This window comes from Mytilus galloprovincialis, chromosome 12 (genome assembly GCF_965363235.1).
Source record: "Mytilus galloprovincialis chromosome 12, xbMytGall1.hap1.1, whole genome shotgun sequence".
Taxonomy (NCBI): domain Eukaryota; kingdom Metazoa; phylum Mollusca; class Bivalvia; order Mytilida; family Mytilidae; genus Mytilus; species Mytilus galloprovincialis.
The window spans coordinates 8,504,531-8,524,164 of record NC_134849.1 but is presented as its reverse complement, the minus strand read 5'-3'; the positions used below and the strand labels follow the sequence as shown (position 1 = coordinate 8,524,164).

General features: G+C 33.5%; 1 protein-coding gene across 4 annotated transcripts in view; it reads right to left on the bottom strand.

The window, feature by feature from the left end:
• Positions 1-5,327: 5,327 nt before the first annotated feature.
• Positions 5,328-19,634, bottom strand: part of LOC143055028 (uncharacterized) — a 71,164-nt gene continuing 56,857 nt past the window's right edge. For all 4 annotated transcript variants that reach the window (XM_076228164.1, XM_076228163.1, XM_076228161.1 and 1 more), the window contains 9 exons: positions 18,585-18,749; positions 13,567-13,700; positions 12,527-12,743; positions 11,674-11,784; positions 11,181-11,291; positions 10,249-10,416; positions 9,481-9,834; positions 8,910-8,978; positions 5,328-8,177 (listed from right to left, as the gene is read on the bottom strand). In XM_076228164.1, the coding sequence (XP_076084279.1) occupies positions 8,056-8,177; positions 8,910-8,978; positions 9,481-9,834; positions 10,249-10,416; positions 11,181-11,291; positions 11,674-11,784; positions 12,527-12,743; positions 13,567-13,700; positions 18,585-18,749 (1,451 nt within the window). In that variant the 3' untranslated portion in view covers positions 5,328-8,055. The remainder of the gene's footprint in view (positions 8,178-8,909; positions 8,979-9,480; positions 9,835-10,248; positions 10,417-11,180; positions 11,292-11,673; positions 11,785-12,526; positions 12,744-13,566; positions 13,701-18,584; positions 18,750-19,634) is intronic.

Below are 19,634 nucleotides of genomic sequence, written 5' to 3'. Positions count from 1 at the left end.
AAGAGGCGTGGTTTGAGAAACAGCTGTATTTACAAAGTGCAACCTTAAGTAGTAACAATTTTGTATTCTAATATGACGTGCTTCTTTCGCTTTGTAAACAACACCGTGATAAAATTCTCCATATATCTATACTTAGCGCAGACTCAGAGATATACATAATAATGGCTGTTACAATATACTTCCCACGTAAAGCCACATGTATTGGAACCTATTTGTAAACCATTTGCCGATTTTATTTTTTTTTAAATTGCAGTTAAAAAAGACAAAATAACTTATTCTAATTCGGATGCATAATAAAAAGAAGTAATGCACAAGAGCTCGGAGAAATCAACAAAATAAAAATAAAATAAAATTCCGCGAAAGTCTTTTAATGTTTTTGACGCATTTAAGTCATTTCAAAACATGACGTCATACAAATGAAAACGCTACAGTTGAACGTTTTCTGAAAAGTAAACCATCGAAATTCGTATAATATTGTATTAAAATTGATTTGTAAGGTAGGTTTTGTTTTGTTTTCTATTCTATTGCATTTTTCGCATATTTACTGATTTCAGCAAGTCAACATGGCGGCTCCTTAGTTACAAAATGTCAACTTTGGATTTGACGGTAGCTTACGAGAAAAACATGTAAATTAAAAATGGCAAATGTTGGGTTTGTGAATTTAAAGAATTAAACAGATTTTTTTTTCTAGCGGTTATTCACTAAACAATCCATACAAGCTACAGATTTTATGAATATTTGAGGTTTATCGAACCGGGAGTAAAAAAAGAACAGCCACACACACAGCATACCTACCATCGCTTCAGTTTTTTTAATGACCGTATTTGTCCTATTAGAATCGAAATAATTCATGGAAGCCATAGATTGTTGGAAATTTACACATGGCCTGGGCCGTGATATTCGTTAATTTTATCCCTCGCTAACGTTCAGGATAAAATTCGAATATCACGGCCCAGGCCATGTGTAAATTTCCAACAATATATGGCTTCCATGAATTATTTCTTAATTAGCACACTATGTTACAACCATATCTGATCCTTTGTGAACTATTTTTTATGATTTAATGATAGACTCAGTATTAAACTATATTAACAATTGTTAAAACCTCTTACACCTTCACCAAGAAACACATTGCGTTCATATAAGAAAACAGCAAGCCTAAGTCTTGCGTTTACACCAGAAAACAGCAAACACAAGTCTGTGCTTACACCAGAAAACAGCAGTCCCAAGTTTTGTGTTAACACCAGAAAATAGCAAGCCAAAGTCTTGTGTTAACACCAGAAAACAACGAGCCAAAGTCTTGTGTTAACACCAGAAAACAGCAGGCCCAAATCTTGTGTTTACACCAGAAAACAGCAGGCCCAAATCTTGTGTTTACACCAGAAAACAGCAGGCCCAAATCTTGTGTTAACACCAGAAAACAGCAGGCCCAAATCTTGTGTTAACACCAGAAAACAGCAGGCCCAAATCTTGTGTTAACACCAGAAAACAACCAGGCCAAGTCTATGTTTACATAGTTAAAGTTACCAGGATTATAATTTAATATGCCAGACGCGTGTTTCGTCTACATAAGACTCATCAGAGACGCTCAGATCAAAATATTTACATCAGATAATAGCAAACCCAAGTCTGTGTTTACACCAGAAAACAGCAGTCCCAAGTTTTGTGTTAACACCAGAAAACAGCAGGCCCAAATCTTGTATTTACATCAGAAAACAGCAGGCCCAAATCTTGTGTATTTGCACCACAAAACATTAACCCAAAGTCTTGTGCTTACACCAGAAAACAGGATACCAAAGTATTGTACTTGCAACTTTGTTACATGTAACACAATGTTCTATAGGGCTTTAGAGATTAAAACAATGGTCTATAGGGCTTTAGAGATTAAAACAATGGTCTATAGGGCTTTAGAGATTAAAACAATGGTCTATAGGGCTTTAGAGATTAAAACAATGGTCTATAGGGCTTTAGAGATTAAAACAATGGTCTATAGGGCTTTAGAGATTAAAACAATGGTCTATAGGGCTTTAGAGATTAAAACAATGGTCTATAGGGCTTAAGAGATTAAAACACTGGTCTATAGGGCTTTAGAGATTAAAACAATGGTCTATAGGGCTTTAGAGATTAAAACAATGTGTTCTATAGGGCTTTCGAGATTAAAACAATGATCTATAGGGCTTTCGAGATTAAAACAATGGTCTATAGGGCTTTAGAGATTAAAACAATGTGGTCTATAGGGCTTTACAGATTAAAACAATGATCTATAGGGCTTTAGAGATTAAAACAATGGTCTATGGGGCTTTAGAGATTAAAACACTGGTCTATAGGGCTTTAGAGATTAAAACACTGGTCTATAGGGCTTTAGAGATTAAAACAATAGTCTACAGGGCTTTAGAGATTAAAACAATGGTCTATAGGGCATTAGAGATTAAAACAATGGTCTATAGGGCTTTAGAGATTAAAACAATAGTCTACAGGGCTTTAGAGATTAAAACAATGGTCTATAGGGCTTTAGAGATTAAAACAATGGTCTATGGGGTTTTAGAGATTAAAACAATAGTCTACAGGGCTTTAGAGATTAAAACAATGGTCTATAGGGCTTTAGTGATTAAAACACTGGTCTATAGGGCTTTAGAGATTAAAACACTGGTCTATAGGGCTTTAGAGATTAAAACAATGGTCTATAGGGCTTTAGAGATTTAAACAATGGTCTATAGGGCTTTAGAGATTAAAACAATGGTCTATAGGGCTTTAGAGATTAAAACAATGGTCTATAGGGCTTTAGAGATTAAAACAATGATCTATAGGGCTTTAGAGATTAAAACAATGGTCTATAGGTCTTTAGAGATTAAAACAATGGTCTATAGGGCTTAAGAGATTAAAACAATGGTCTATAGGGCTTTAGAGATTAAAACAATGGTCTATAGGGCTTTAGAGATTAAAACAATGTTCTATAGGACTTTAGAGATTAAAACAATGGTCTATAGGGCTTAAGAGATTAAAATAAAATTGAGAAAGGAAATGGTGAATATGTCAAAGCGACAACCACCCGACCATAGAGCAAACAACAGCCGAAGGCAACCAATGGGTCTTCAATGTAGCGAGAATTCCCGCACCCGTAGGTGTCCTTCAGCTGGCCCCTAAAATATGCATAATAGTACAGTGATAATGGACGCCATACTAAACTCCGAATTATACACAAGAAACTAAAATTTAAAATCATACAAGACTAACAAAGGCCAGAGGCTCCTGACTTGGGACAGGCGCAAAATTGCGGCGGGGTTAAACATGTTTATGAGATCTCAACCCTCCCCCTATACCTCTAGCCAATGTAGAAAAGTAAAAGAATAACAATACGCACATTAAAATTCAGTTCAAGAGAAGTCCGAGTCCGATGTCAAAAGATGTAACAAAAGAAAATAAATAAAATGACAATAATACATAAATAACAGCAGACTACTAGCAGTTAACTGACATGCCAGCTCCAGACCTCAATTAAACTGATTGAAAGATTATGTCTTCATCATATGAATATCAGGTACAATCCCTCCCGTTAGGGGTTTAGTATCATACTATCATAAAATATATGAGAAGAACATAACCCGTGTCATGCCAACAACTGTTTTTTTAGAAATAAATGTGTTTAGTTCCGATGCAAAGACCCTATCAGTGAATCAATGTTAAAGCCAAAATATGCAATCTTTAATGACCTGACAACAGTATCGTAACTATATCCCCTTTTAATAAGTCTATTTAAAGGTTTTGTTAGTTTCTGAGGAGAATACTGACATTTTTGTGCTTTATAAAGAATATTTCCATAAAATTTTGGATGTGAAATACCTGAACGTATAAGATGTCTGCATGTTGAGTTATATTTACGAATTATTTCCTTATACCGGTGATAAAATTTAGTAAATGTTTTGACCAGTTTGTGATATCGAAATCCCTGGTGTAATAATTTTTCAGTAATACATAAATTTCTCTCACTAAAATCTAATACATTGTTACATACACGAGCGAATCGTACAAGTTGAGATATATAAACACCATAAGATGGTGACAAGGGAACGTCACCATCTAAAAATGGATAATTAACAATAGGAAACGAAAAATCATCTCTTTTATCATAAATTTTTGTATTAAGCTTCCCGTTTATGATATAGATATCAAGATCGAGGAAAGGGCAGTGGTCATTGTTATCATTAGCTTTATTTAAAGTAAGTTCTACAGGATAAATTTCTTTAGTATACATACTGAAGTCGTCATTATTTAGAGCCAATATATCATCCAAATATCTAAAAGTATTGTTAAATTTTTGTATCAAATGTTGTTTTGATGGGTCTTTGCTAATTTTAGTCATAAATTGTAACTCATAACAATACAAAAACAGGTCCGCAATAAGTGGTGCACAGTTAGTCCCCATTTGAATTCCAATAACTTGACGATATACGGAATCTCCAAAGCGAACAAAAATGTTATCAAGTAAAAATTCAAGTGCATAAATAGTATCAAAGCATGTCCAATTGACATAGTTCTTTTGTTTATTGCTACTAAAAAATGATCTAAAAGAGTTTGAACATATGTACTCGCATTCCGACTTTTTAAATGCCCAGTTAATTAGGGATGTGAATTTTTTCTTAATAAGAATATGAGGCAAAGTGGTATATAGGGTAGAAAAATCAAAACTTTGAACAGATTCAAAATCACCAATATATGCATGCAATTTATCAAGTACTTCCAACTTAAAATACTGGTTTATATGGCTTTATAGATTAAAACAATGGTCTATAGGGCTTTAGAGATTAAAACAATAGTCTATAGGGCTTAAGAGATTAAAACAATGTTCTATGGGGCTTTAGAGATTAAAACAATGGTCTATAGGGCTTTAGAGATTAAAACAATGGTCTATAGGGCTTTAGAGATTAAAACAATGTGGTCTATAGGGCTTTACAGATTAAAACAATTGTCTACAGGGCTTTAGAGATTAAAACAATGGTCTACAGGGCTTTAGAGATTAAAACAATGGTCTACAGGGCTTTAGAGATTAAAACAATGGTCTATGGGGCTTTAGAGATTAAAACAATGGTCTACAGGGCTTTAGAGATTAAAACAATGGTCTACAGGGCTTTAGAGATTAAAACAATGGTCTATAGGGCTTTAGAGATTAAAACAATGGTCTATAGGGCTTTAGAGATTAAAACAATGGTCTATAGGGCTTTAGAGATTAAAACAATGGTCTATGGGGCTTTAGAGATTAAAACAATGGTCTATTGGGCTTTAGAGATTAAAACAATGGTCTATAGGGCTTTAGAGATAAGAACAGTATATTCTGTAAAAAAATCAACAATTTAATGGTTGCTAACAATATATATAAAACATGATATTCTACATAATGTATATGATATAAAAATCACCTTAACAACTTTAGATTAAGACCATAAAAAATAAACGATATCATTTACAATACAATTTCTTAATAAATTTAGGAAATGTTTCAACTACCTCTGACAAGCAAATTGCCATTAGATGAATTTGGCTATTGTTTAGTATAAAAATAAGATGTGGTATGATTGCCAATGAGACAACTCTACTTAAGAGACCAAATGACACAGAAATTAACAACTATAGATCATCTACCTTTAAGGTTTTTTTTGGTCATATAGCTGTTTCAGTCCTGATACATCCTTGGCTTCCAAATATTTGACTTTGAGGGTTCCTGATGAAGGTAAATTAAGATAAGCGCTTCAGACTCATGAAATTAATGTGATGTTTTCATCTGTTATTACATATACATATATATGAAGTTTAAAAAAATATATTTTGCCATTTATTCTGCATTTTTTCCATTATTCTCTTTTCTGATTTAAACTTCATTCAATAGTTTCTGATAAAGAAAATTGGCAGCGGTTTGATGTTACAATTTATATAAAGATGTGTTATGAAATGAAATATTATGTCACAAAATAATTAAAAATTATGTTTTAATAAAACATGTTTGGACTTCTCACATACTATCAAAAAAATAAATGAAAGCACTGGTTTAAAACCATATATGAAAAATAAATATTTATAAATGATATGTATGAACGAATCACATAAGTTATACATTAATCATTTCAATGAAATTATATTACAATAAAGTAGTCCGAAGAATATATTTAAATATATAGATATAATTGATAAGTTTATATATATATATAAAAAAAATACAAAAATAACAAATATTATGTCACATAAAATTCATTCAATCACATTCAAGGACATATAACTTAAAAATAAACTATAAATTACTGTTATTGTTTAGGTACATACACCAAATATAAAAGGGAAAAAAAGAACCGTAAATTGAGAAGTTAAGGTGCACATTTATTATAGCAGATCTTTAAACCTGTAAAATCTACTGAGAATTCATCATTATTAGTGGAATACCAATGTTTGTGTATTCCTTGAGTATGTTTTCAACCATGAATATAAAGGTTTAAAGAATTATAAAACTTCTAAAGGCCTAAATGCTTACTCAAGCAAATTAAACTATGAACTTTAATATCAACTAAATTGCAAGTAGTCCTCAAAACATGAAAATCAGTACCCACAAAAATAAAGTTTGCAAAGATTTGTGGAAAAATGTCATTAATAAAATAATGAATGTGAGTTTTATTATTGCGATCCTTATACATCATAATTTCCTAATCATTGAAAAATATAATTTCTGAATTTACAGTACTGAAGACTATATTTCAGAAAAATTTGTTATGTGTGGGTTAGATTGGGATGCTTAATAAATACACCCAATGAGTTTGATAATGGAGAAAATCTGAGTTAGAATAGCATAGTTTCTAACCGTTCCTGTTACATTTTGTTCTGGATAAGGTCTGAGCAATTTGAATGTCATTTAAGCAGTTAAAAATCACAACTCTTTTACACTTTCATACAAGTACATACACTAGGTCATGGATTCACAGGACAACCAATTCAAAGTAAACAATTCTGTGGGTTCATTGATATTTGTTGGGTACTAATTTTTCTTTGATATACTGTGGATTCATTATTATTCGTTGAATATCAATATTCGTGGGTTTTGTGCGTACAGGTGAACAACGAATTAAAATGTTCAATGAAACACAAGTTTCTATAAAGTTGTATCCAGACTTTGGCAGAAGCACAAAACCAAATTTCCTCTAAAATGCAAGATTTCTGCAATCCACGAAAATTAATACCAACGAAAATAGAAGAATCCACAGTAATGTATACAGGGAAATAATGAATTTTAATGATGCAATAATCACCTCCTTTTATTCTGATTCCTCTTTTTTTTTTTAATAAGTAAACATTTCGTGGTGCTTCTAGGTTTGGAAACTTTTTTCAAAATGGCTGTATTCACACATTGTACTGACCCTGATAATTGACTACATGCTTGTAGTAAAAACTTTTTGTCAAACCACCTAGGCAAATATCCATGACAAAAAAAACATTTTTTCTAGAAAGAAGAAAATCAGTACCCACAAAATTAAATGAATCCCTAGTATTGTATATTCAAACACATTTTAGCAGGCATAAAATAAATGAGATGTAAGATATATAAGCAACTGGTTGCCTACTTTAAAATAAGATTTATATGTTTATAGTACATCTGCACTGTCTTTATGTTTAGGGTCAACCGACCATAGTTCTTAAAAACAAATCAACCGATTTACAACCTTAGTCAATAGTATGCAGGTAAACGGATTGACTACCCTAGTCCACAGTATACAGGTAGTCAATTTACAACCATGGTCCACAGTATACAGGTAGCCAATTTACAACTCTAATACACAATTTGGCCAATACACTACAATAGGCATCAATATTCCAACAAGAGAGTGAATATGGTCTAACATAACCGTCATATGATAACAGTTTAATTATCTTCCATACAAAATACAGCCCTAATTGAAATATGGTGAAAGATTGCAGTGTAAATCATCTTCGCTATACATAACATAGTCCATATTGACAATGGGCCAAGATTGCAGTGTAATCATCTCCTATCTTCCACAGAGAAAATAGTCCATCAAGTTAGGGTCCAGTATTGCAATTTAACTCATCCTCCCCATTGATACAGTCACTAAAAGTATCACAATGACTTGATAGTGGTATACAAATACCATTGTTACATGTAAACTGGTCTGACGCACAACCTAAAATAAACAAATATTACTTAGGATGTGAATTAATTAAGTAAGTGTGGCATAACACCTAGCAAGTGAATCTAATGACCAACAACAAATGATCAATGAACCATGAAAACTATTTTAACAATGTCATATACATGTACTTCAGAGGGATCTAAAATTGATGGTCTTATAACACAGGTTTTTGCTTAATACAGGTGATTTCTTAAGCAGGTTTATAAAAAAAGAAGATGTGGTATGATTGCCAATGAGACAACTCTCCACAATAGACCAAAATGATTGACTGTATATGGTTTGAGCATCAAACTTTCAAATGAATATCTGTTTGTTCTTCATCTCACAGAGATGTTCTCTGAATCCTGTTCTAGACGTCATTTTGAAAGTGCAGTTGCAGTCAAGTTGAGTTTTTTTTCTTTTCTTTCTTGTAGGCCTTACAGTGGTTTTTAGATGGAATAATGGCAGTGAAATATTTCTTTGATATGTGGTTTGCTGCTTGAAAGGATCGTGTGACATACTACTATAGAGGGTGTTGAACAACCTTGACTACCCAATGAGGGTCACAAAAGGTCGGTTGTGTGTCATGACTCATGTGTCATTACCAGCTTATTTTTATTTCAAAATTTAGCCTATTCTAGCTGATTGACAGCAAGTTTTTATAATTATATAGTTTTCTTATGCAGATCCCCAAGATAAGTTATCATCTATAACACCATGACCATGATGATTTTCTGTACATACCTGTAGATGGCGTTGTTTCTGTTGGTGTTTCAGCGCTAGCTGTAGTAACATCTGGTTCACTATGCGTTCCTGAAAAAGTAAAAACAAACATTGTACATGTATAAGTGACCAATAATGAGAGGCTGAATTGAAAAAAGACTAAGTTTTTTTAAGAATGAATCTGATGTTCAGTAGTTGTAGTTTCTTGTTGTGGTTCATAAGTGTTTCTTTTTTCTCGTTCTTTTATATAGATTAGATCTTTGGTTTTACTGTTTAAATGGTTTTACACTTGTACTTTTTTGGGGCCCTTTAAAGCTTGCTGTTCCGTGTGAGTCAAGGCTCCGTCTTTAAGGAAGTACCTGACCTATAATGGTTTACTTTTATAAATTGTTACTTGGATGGAGAGTTGTCTCATTGGCACTGATACCACATGTTCCTATATCTATTATATATGTTGAATAATTAGAAGAATTTTGTTTACTTCTTATCTATAGGTTGCTGTCTCATTTATATCTATACTACATCTTTAATTCATATAGTAGAAAGTCAATAATTCATGAGTTTTATTGGCTCTGAAAACAAAAACACTCACCACATAGGCCATCTCTTAATGCTATATCATCTATAGCTATGTCTGCATCCTGTATAGAAAGAGAATGCCGATTGGATATGAAAATGATAGACAGATTTTGATTGGCTGGTAAATCCACACATCCTGACAACCATGGTTCTCCTGAAGATTCATTATGGAACCAGATTACATTTTCAATTTCTGATCCATCTTCTTTAGTGGCTATCTGCAGACCTCCAGTCTTGGTGTATTGTGCCAAAAACATGTGAAAAAAAAATGTAAGACTCTGATTGGTTGTTGTCAAGAAATAAATGGATGCCATTCTTGCTTGGTCTCCATGGGTACCATCATTGCCTTCTGCATACATATAATGCCCTAGAAAAGGAGATGTTTGTCATTACAAATCTGCAGTTTTATATACGTACATTTTCAAAACAACTTCAGGTTAAGAAATTGACAAGTTAACCAAAAATAAAATCACACAGCTTACCAGACTCCGGGCTTTTTTCACAAAAATTGATCCTTATTTGTACTGTAATGTTCATGACTTACCAACTTTTTTCTCTTAAGATTTTTGTAAAATGTGTTGCTGGTCTTTAATAAATTAGAAATAGAAACAGAACAAACACTGTTAGCAGCAGGCCTACATGACTAGCCTTACTTTGCAAATTAATAACCAGATTTTTCCTTTCTTGAAAAATGTTTCTTGTGACAGATAGATATTTTTCAGCTCAAATATAACCTAATAGAAGGTTAAAAGCACTTGACTGGTTCCAGTATAATACATACCTTGAGGTGTTCCTGTGGTGTGGTCTGTCTTGGGACCAGTATAAAAAGATGGGGTCTCACCAGAAGTCCATAACCATTTGTATTCATTTGTTAGTGAACTGTTAGACAATACTGTATATCCACAGAGATAAGGACTTTCAAAGATACAAGACACTGCATTCATAGGATCTGAAATAAATCATTGTTTATTTATGGGTGAAAGTAATCAGAAAGTGCAAACAAAAATAAATATCAGGATAAGTTTAATATTTTGTAAAGAAATATTTATAGACAAAACTATCGAAATCTAGAAATTTACAAATTCCTGAGAACCTTAAAGCTTCAAGTATCCATTTTTGTCTGCATCATTTTTTTAAATATTCCGAGCCAAAAATAAGTAATAAAAGCAAAAAGTTTGTCATCTTTCTATTTAAACTCATAAGGCATCATCCCCTTTTTTTGCGACGTCACAATATCAAACCAGAAAAAAGCAATGAAATTTGATAATTATATTAAACATTGATCAATAATTGATTGATTGATTAATTGATTGTTGGTATTTTAATGCCACTTTTTAGCACAACTTTTCGGCTATTTCCAGGCGGTCAGTTTTTATGGGTGGAGGAAGCCATGCAGACTGTCAGTAGAAAACCACTGACCTTCAATAGGAAAACTGACAATCCTAGTCAATTGACACTGGAGTCGAGTGCATCTCCACGAGCGAGATTCAAACTCACAACCTCAGTTTTGACTGGAGCAGGGTTCGAACTCACAACCTCAGTGTTGACTGGCTAGCGATTACAGTAATAGAACTATTTAGACCACTTGGCCACCAAGGCCATCTCATTTATCAATGAAGAACTGAGATCAAGCAATTCACACATTGATTATTAAAAAAATAAATATTCATGATAGATATAAATCAGGTGGGTATTAGAGAACAGTAAACTTACCACATATATCTCCCTCATCTGAGCCGTCCAAACACTGACCAATCCGATCACACTTCTGAGATAATGGTATACATCTTCCACTATTACAACGGAACTCATCAGCGGTACAATCTATTCAAGAATAATTAGGTAGGATTATGAACATATTATATTAGTACTGATAATAATGACAATAATAAATTTTTTATTTAAAAAGTGAACATAAGTGCGAGAATTTCTCATTGCATTGAAGACCTGTTGGTGACCTTCTGCTGTTGTCTGCTCTATGGTCGGGTTGTTGTCTCTTTGGCACATTCCCAATTTCCATCCTCAATTTTATTTTTATTTGTATAATGTTTTATAGTGAATAACTACAAACATCTCCTGACATTGTCTGAAAGAGAAATAATTTTCATATTTACTTACTTCAAATTTCTTAGTTCTATATATAATCGCTTTAAAATAAAAAGTGTACCAGATTTTCAAATTTTCACTTTTGATTATGAAAACTTACTGCAGTTGATTTCATCTGATTCATCTGAACATTGTAGTTTTCTGTCACATTTCTCTTCACGGGAATAACAAAAGTTCTCATTACCACACTTACTCCAATTCTCTGGACAACCTACAAAACAAGATATTGTCATCTGTAATTTTTAAATTATAATTGGTTGATTGATTTTTGGTGTCTAACACCACTTTCAAGACAACTGGTCATATTATAGCAGCCAGATTTTATTGATGGAGAAAATCAGAGGAACTCATAGAGAACTAAAGACCTTTGCCAGGAAAACCAGCAATGCTAGTTAATTAAGATAGCAGTTGAATGCACCTAACCATGAACGCATAACCTCAGTGTTAATAGGTAAGTGAAGAGTGTTGATAAAGTCTTTTGACCTCTTGGCCAATAAAACCTTAATTTTTTATGATGTTCCAATCTACCAATTCAATTAATAACTAAATTGGCCCCTCAAGTCTGTTTTGTTTTCTTTTAAAATCTTTTATATTTATCTTAAGGGTAAAACAAACTTAGGCTAAAAATAAACACATTGTTTCGCTAACAAGGCCCTACTCATCCATGTATTCAACATTTCAGAATCAAATGAATTCTGGGTAATTTTTCCAAAAAAGCATACACCAAAACCTTTTACCTGGTTAAAAAAGTCCCAAACAATGGAAAGTCAACCAATGATGTGCCATACTTTTTTTTTTTTTTTGGGGGGGGGGGGGGGGGGGGGGGGGGGGGGTTACAACACTTTTCAATTTTGTTAATACAGTGTAACCTGGGGAGCAGAAAAAAATGTTGAATTAAGCAGGGTGTCAGAAAGCTCAGTTTTTTCCCCCAATTATTAAAAGTCTGAACCTACCATAATCAGGACAAAGTCCATTGGATATCTGAATATCATCTAGGGCCAGATGTGGTTTGTAGTAACTATGGATAGCAGGTGTTTCAGTAACAACAGTGAATTTAATAACAGCATCATTCATTGGTGGAAGTTGCATCTGGGCTTTGGTCCAATCTTTTGTGGTTCTGTCTGTGAAACTCATTAGATTCATTACAGTTGTATTGTGAAGGATGTCAACCTACAAATTATTAAAAAAGATAATAATTTATTCACTTATTGTCTTTGGTTAGTATCTGTTATGCTAACTTTTTTGTTTATCATATTTTAAATTAGGGTGTTTATTGTCATATTTTCCTCGACATTGTTGAAAGCTATACTGTAATGGGTGATCGATCTATAGTTGCTTACATACACTTTACATCATCTCAGGTGGATAGTTGAGGGGGGATAGGAGGGGTCTTGATCCCGAAATCCCGGACTTGAAAAAACGAAATCCTGAGGTCCCGAATTTAAATAAAGCAAATCCCGACATCCCGAAATCCGAAAAAAAGGATTCCCAGATCCCGAAAGGGTCAATCCCGAAATCCCGAGCTTAAAAACACCCGATCCCGGAGTCCCGATAAAGGTCCTATCCCCCCTCATAGTTGTATACTTTCTGTTTCTGATGACTTAACTGTATAAATGATTGGTAATAAATTACATGTTCTTTGTAAGAACTCAACTTTACCTTATCAACTGCATCAATGGAAAAATAAAAAAAACAATGAAAAATCCTACATCAAAATGAAACTCTATGAAAGCTCTATGACAACTGAAATGAGGTTAATCTGAACTGTTAATTCTAGATGAAGGAAATCCTGATTTATGATAAAAAAAAATTATTCTAGATGAAGGAAATCCTGATTTATGGTAAAAAAAGAGACTTTTTCAAACTTGGATCTTCTCTAACGTGATTACTTTTTTTTCCAAAATAAGTAAAATGGCAAAAACATATCGCTGTGAGGTCACTTGGAAAAGACTTACTGTGAAAGTAAGTTGTTTTACAGTAATATAAAACTGACCTTGAAAGTAGCCTCTGTCTTTGACCTATACCAGAAAGTCAAACAGAAATCTTTGTCTTGCAGTGATACATCTAATGTTATGGCAACAAATTCTGACCTCATCAAAAGGTTTGTCATTAAAAACAACATATAACCTGAAAGCAGAAATTCATAATTATATAATTCATTAATACTGTCACCAGTTTTACTGTTAACTTTTAGTCCGGTCCTCTCTGTGATAAAGTTAAATTGTGGACATAAAAGCTTTGTTTCAATTGTTAAAATATTTTAACAGATCCTTCTTTCTCAATATTCATTTATATTACATACAACTTTTTTGGAATAAAAATATATTCATTCATACACATATCTACCATTAAATGGTCTAAACTGAAATAGGGACAAAATTAATCTCAATTTATAAGGTTTAACACTGTGGTTTTGAGTTTGAATCAGGTGTGTGTCAGATGTGACCAACTCAAATCTTAATTGGCTAGGATTGTCAGTTTTCTTACAGAGGAGTGGTGGTAATCACTGACTTCCTTCTCCAATAAAAACTGACCTCCATTAAAAATAGCACACACAATATTGCTGAAAGTAGCATTAAACACCAATGAAATAATCAATCTATCAAAAAGTTTGTTTACCGTGATCTGGGAAAGATTCACTGTATAATACATATGATATAGTATAGGTCTGGTTAATGATCTTATCTTGATCTGTTCCTGTAGTGTGATCTGGGAAAGATTCACTGTATAATACATATGATCTAGTATAGGTCTGGTTAATGATCTTACCTTGATCTGTTCCCGTAGTGTAATCTGGGAAAGATTCACTGTACAGTACAAATGATCTAGTATAGGTCTGGTTAATGATCTTACCTTGATCTGTTCCTGTAGTGTGATCTGGGAAAGATTCACTGTATAATACATATGATCTAGTATAGGTCTGGTTAATGATCTTACCTTGATCTGTTCCTGTAGTGTGATCTGGGAAAGATTCACTGTACAGTACAAATGATCTAGTATAGGTCTGGTTAATGATCTTACCTTGATCTGTTCCTGTAGTGTGATCTGGGAAAGATTCACTGTATAATACATATGATCTAGTATAGGTCTGGTTAATGATTTTACCTTGATCTGTTCCCGTAGTGTGATCTTGGAAAGATTCACTGTATAATACATATGATTTAGTATATGTCTGGTTAATGATCTTACCTTGATCTGTTCCCGTAGTGTGATCTGGGAAAGATTCACTGTATAATACATATGATCTAGTATAGGTCTGGTTAATGATCTTACCTTGATCTGTTCCTGTAGTGTGATCTGGGAAAGATTCACTGTATAATACATATGATCTAGTATAGGTCTGGTTAATGATCTTACCTTGATCTGTTCCTGTAGTGTGATCTGGGAAAGATTCACTGTACAGTACAAATGATCTAGTATAGGTCTGGTTAATGATCTTACCTTGATCTGTTCCTGTAGTGTGATCTGGGAAAGATTCACTGTATAATACATATGATCTAGTATAGGTCTGGTTAATGATTTTACCTTGATCTGTTCCCGTAGTGTGATCTTGGAAAGATTCACTGTATAATACATATGATTTAGTATATGTCTGGTTAATGATCTTACCTTGATCTGTTCCCGTAGTGTGATCTGGGAAAGATTCACTGTATAATACATATGATCTAGTATAGGTCTGGTTAATGATCTTACCTTGATCTGTTCCGGTAGTGTGATCTGGGAAAGATTCACTGTATAATACATATGATCTTGTATAGGTCTGGTTAATGATCTTACCTTGATCTGTTCCCGTAGTGTGATCTGGGAAAGATTCACTGTATAATACATATGATCTAGTATAGGTCTGGTTAATGATCTTACCTTGATCTGTTCCCGTAGTGTGATCTGGGAAAGATTCACTGTATAATACATATGATCTAGTATAGGTCTGGTTAATGGTCTTACCTTGATCTGTTCCTGTAGTGTGATCTGGGAAAGATTCACTGTATAATACATATGATCTAGTATAGGTCTGGTTAATGATCTTACCTTGATCTGTTCCTGTAGTGTGATCTGTGATCTGGGAAAGATTCACTGTATAATACATATGATCTAGTATAGGTCTGGTTAATGATCTTACCTTGATCTGTTCCTGTAGTGTGATCTGGGAAAGATTCACTGTATAATACATATGATCTAGTATAGGTCTGGTTAATGATCTTACCTTGATCTGTTCCCGAAGTGTGATCTGGGAAAGATTCACTGTATAATACATATGATCTAGTATAGGTCTGGTTAATGATCTTACCTTGATCTGTTCCCGTAGTGTGATCTGGGAAAGATTCACTGTATAATACATATGATCTAGTATAGGTCTGGTTAATGATCTTACCTTGATCTGTTCCCGTAGTGTGATCTGGGAAAGATTCACTGTATAATACATATGATCTAGTATAGGTCTGGTTAATGATCTTACCTTGATCTGTTCCCGTAGTGTGATCTTGGAAAGATTCACTGTATAATACATATGATCTAGTATAGGTCTGGTTAATGATCTTACCTTGATCTGTTCCTGTAGTGTGATCTGTGATCTGGCTTGATCTGTTCCTGTAGTGTGATCTGGGAAAGATTCACTGTATAATACATATGATCTAGTATAGGTCTGGTTAATGATCTTACCTTGATCTGTTCCTGTAGTGTGATCTGGGAAAGATTCACTGTATAATACATATGATCTAGTATAGGTCTGGTTAATGATCTTACCTTGATCTGTTCCCGAAGTGTGATCTGGGAAAGATTCACTGTATAATACATATGATCTAGTATAGGTCTGGTTAATGATCTTACCTTGATCTGTTCCCGTAGTGTGATCTGGGAAAGATTCACTGTATAATACATATGATCTAGTATAGGTCTGGTTAATGATCTTACCTTGATCTGTTCCCGTAGTGTGATCTGGGAAAGATTCACTGTATAATACATATGATCTAGTATAGGTCTGGTTAATGATCTTACCTTGATCTGTTCCCGTAGTGTGATCTGGGAAAGATTCACTGTATAATACATATGATCTAGTATAGGTCTGGTTAATGATCTTACCTTGATCTGTTCCTGTAGTGTGATCTTGGAAAGATTCACTGTATAATACATATGATCTAGTATAGGTCTGGTTAATGATCTTACCTTGATCTGTTCCTGTGGTGTGATCTGGGAAAGATTCACTGTATAATACATATGATCTAGTATAGGTCTGGTTAATGATCTTACCTTGATCTGTTCTCGTAGTGTGATCTGGGAAAGATTCACTGTATAATACATATGATCTAGTATAGGTCTGGTTAATGATCTTACCTTGATCTGTTTCCGTAGTGTGATCTGGGAAAGATTCACTGTATAATACATATGATCTAGTATAGGTCTGGTTAATGATCTTACCTTGATCTGTTCCCGTAGTGTGATCTGGGAAAGATTCACTGTATAATACATATGATCTAGTATAGGTCTGGTTAATGATCTTACCTTGATCTGTTCCTGTAGTGTGATCTGGGAAAGATTCACTGTATAATACATATGATCTTGTATAGGTCTAGTTAATGATCTTACCTTGATCTGTTCCCGTAGTGTGATCTGGGAAAGATTCACTGTATAATACATATGATCTAGTATAGGTCTGGTTAATGATCTTACCTTGATCTGTTCCCGTAGTGTGATCTGGGAAAGATTCACTGTATAATACATATGATCTAGTATAGGTCTGGTTAATGATCTTACCTTGATCTGTTCCTGTAGTGTGATCTGGGAAAGATTCACTGTATAATACATATGATCTAGTATAGGTCTGGTTAATGATCTTACCTTGATCTGTTCTCGTAGTGTGATCTGGGAAAGATTCACTGTACAGTACTAATGATCTTGTATAGGTCTGGTTAATGATCTTACCTTGATCTGTTCCCGTAGTGTGATCTGGGAAAGATTCACTGTATAATACAAATGATCTTGTATAGGTCTGGTTAATGATCTTACCTTGATCTGTTCCCGTAGTGTGATCTGGGAAAGATTCACTGTATAATACAAATGATCTTGTATAGGTCTGATTAATGATCTTACCTTGATCTGTTCCCGTAGTGTGATCTGGGAAAGATTCACTGTATAATACATATGATCTAGTATAGGTCTGGTTAATGATCTTACCTTGATCTGTTCCCGTAGTGTGATCTGGGAAAGATTCACTGTACAGTACAAATGATCTTGTATAGGTCTAGTTAATGATCTTACCTTGATCTGTTCCCGTAGTGTGATCTGAGAAAGATTCACTGTATAATACAAATGATCTAGTATAGGTCTGGTTAATGATCTTACCTTGATCTGTTCCTGTAGTGTGATCTGGGAAAGATTCACTGTATAATACATATGATCTAGTATAGGTCTGGTTAATGATCTTACCTTGATCTGTTCCCGTAGTGTGATCTGGGAAAGATTCACTGTATAATACATATGATCTTGTATAGGTCTGGTTAATGATCTTACCTTGATCTGTTCCCGTAGTATGATCTGGGAAAGATTCACTGTACAGTACAAATGATCTTGTATAGGTCTGGTTAATGATCTTACCTTGATCTGTTCCCGTAGTGTGATCTGGGAAAGATTCACTGTATAATACATATAATCTAGTATAGGTCTGGTTAATGATCTTACCTAGATCTGTTCCCGTAGTGTGATCTGGGAAAGATTCACTGTATAATACATATAATCTAGTATAGGTCTGGTTAATGATCTTACCTAGATCTGTTCCCGTAGTGTGATCTGGGAAAGATTCACTGTACAGTACATATGATCTTGTATATGTCTGGTTAATGATCTTACCTTGATCTGTTCCTGTAGTGTGATCTGGGAAAGATTCACTGTACAATACATATGATCTTGTATAGGTCTGGTTAATGATCTTACCTTGATCTGTTCCTGTAGTGTGATCTGGGAAAGATTCACTGTACAATACATATGATCTTGTATAGGTCTGGTTAATGATCTTACCTTGATCTGTTCCTGTAGTGTGATCTGGGAAAGATTCACTGTACAGTACAAATGATCTTGTATATGTCTGGTTAATGATTAACCATTCTCCATTGTCGAAGGTCTCCTGTTGAATATCACAAAGAACACTGTTCTCAAACTCACAACTATAGTGTCGCTCAGAATCTAAAAAATATATCACTCAATATATATATATAAAGTAAATTACAACACAAATTATTGTGTTATTTCGCCAAAGAGGAAAATGTTTGATTTCTGCAAATTTATTGGTGAGTGATTACTCAAAGTATTCAGTACATATACATTTATAAAACATCTATATTATTTAATAATCTAATAGGAATTATGCAGGGCTTTCCCTTGAAATTGAAGTAGAATGCTCAATTAAAATTATAGGCGGCTGTAACGCGTTCGGCGAAGCCTTACGGCAGGTGGTCTGGGGGCCGCTGAAGGCCCCCAGAAGCTCTGGCATAAATAGAGCAAAATCCTGCATTCTCACAATCTCCTGGCACCTAATTTCATCTTTCAAATGACCATTTTTTTATGTATGAAATTAAAGAAAGAAAAAAAAAATCTCAAAGAAATTTCATTTTTTTTTTTTTATGTTAGTTTTTTATTTTTATTACCTTATGCTTAAAATTCATTTACTTTTAAAGGAGTTTTATTTATATATTAATTCGGTTTGTTAGAAATCTTGATTGATTTATTTTGCATAACTACGTGCATTTGTAAACAAATGACCCCTCTTTTCTCTCTAAAGACTGTTTCGCGTATTTAAATCATACAATTGTTTCTCAAGCATTGACAGAAAATCCTCTGATTTTCTCTTTTTTTTTTGTAAACTATTCAATAAGTCAGATACATAAATCATTTGGAAATGTTATTTATTTGAGCCCGAGTCGACAATATTCTAATTTCGTTTTTTGACCTTGATTCTCTGAACACCACGTGGGCTTTGAAAAATGAACTTCAAAAGATACTGTTTTCCAGATTCTGAACATTATGATACAACACTTTCTTTAATTTGACTGATATTATTCCATAACATAA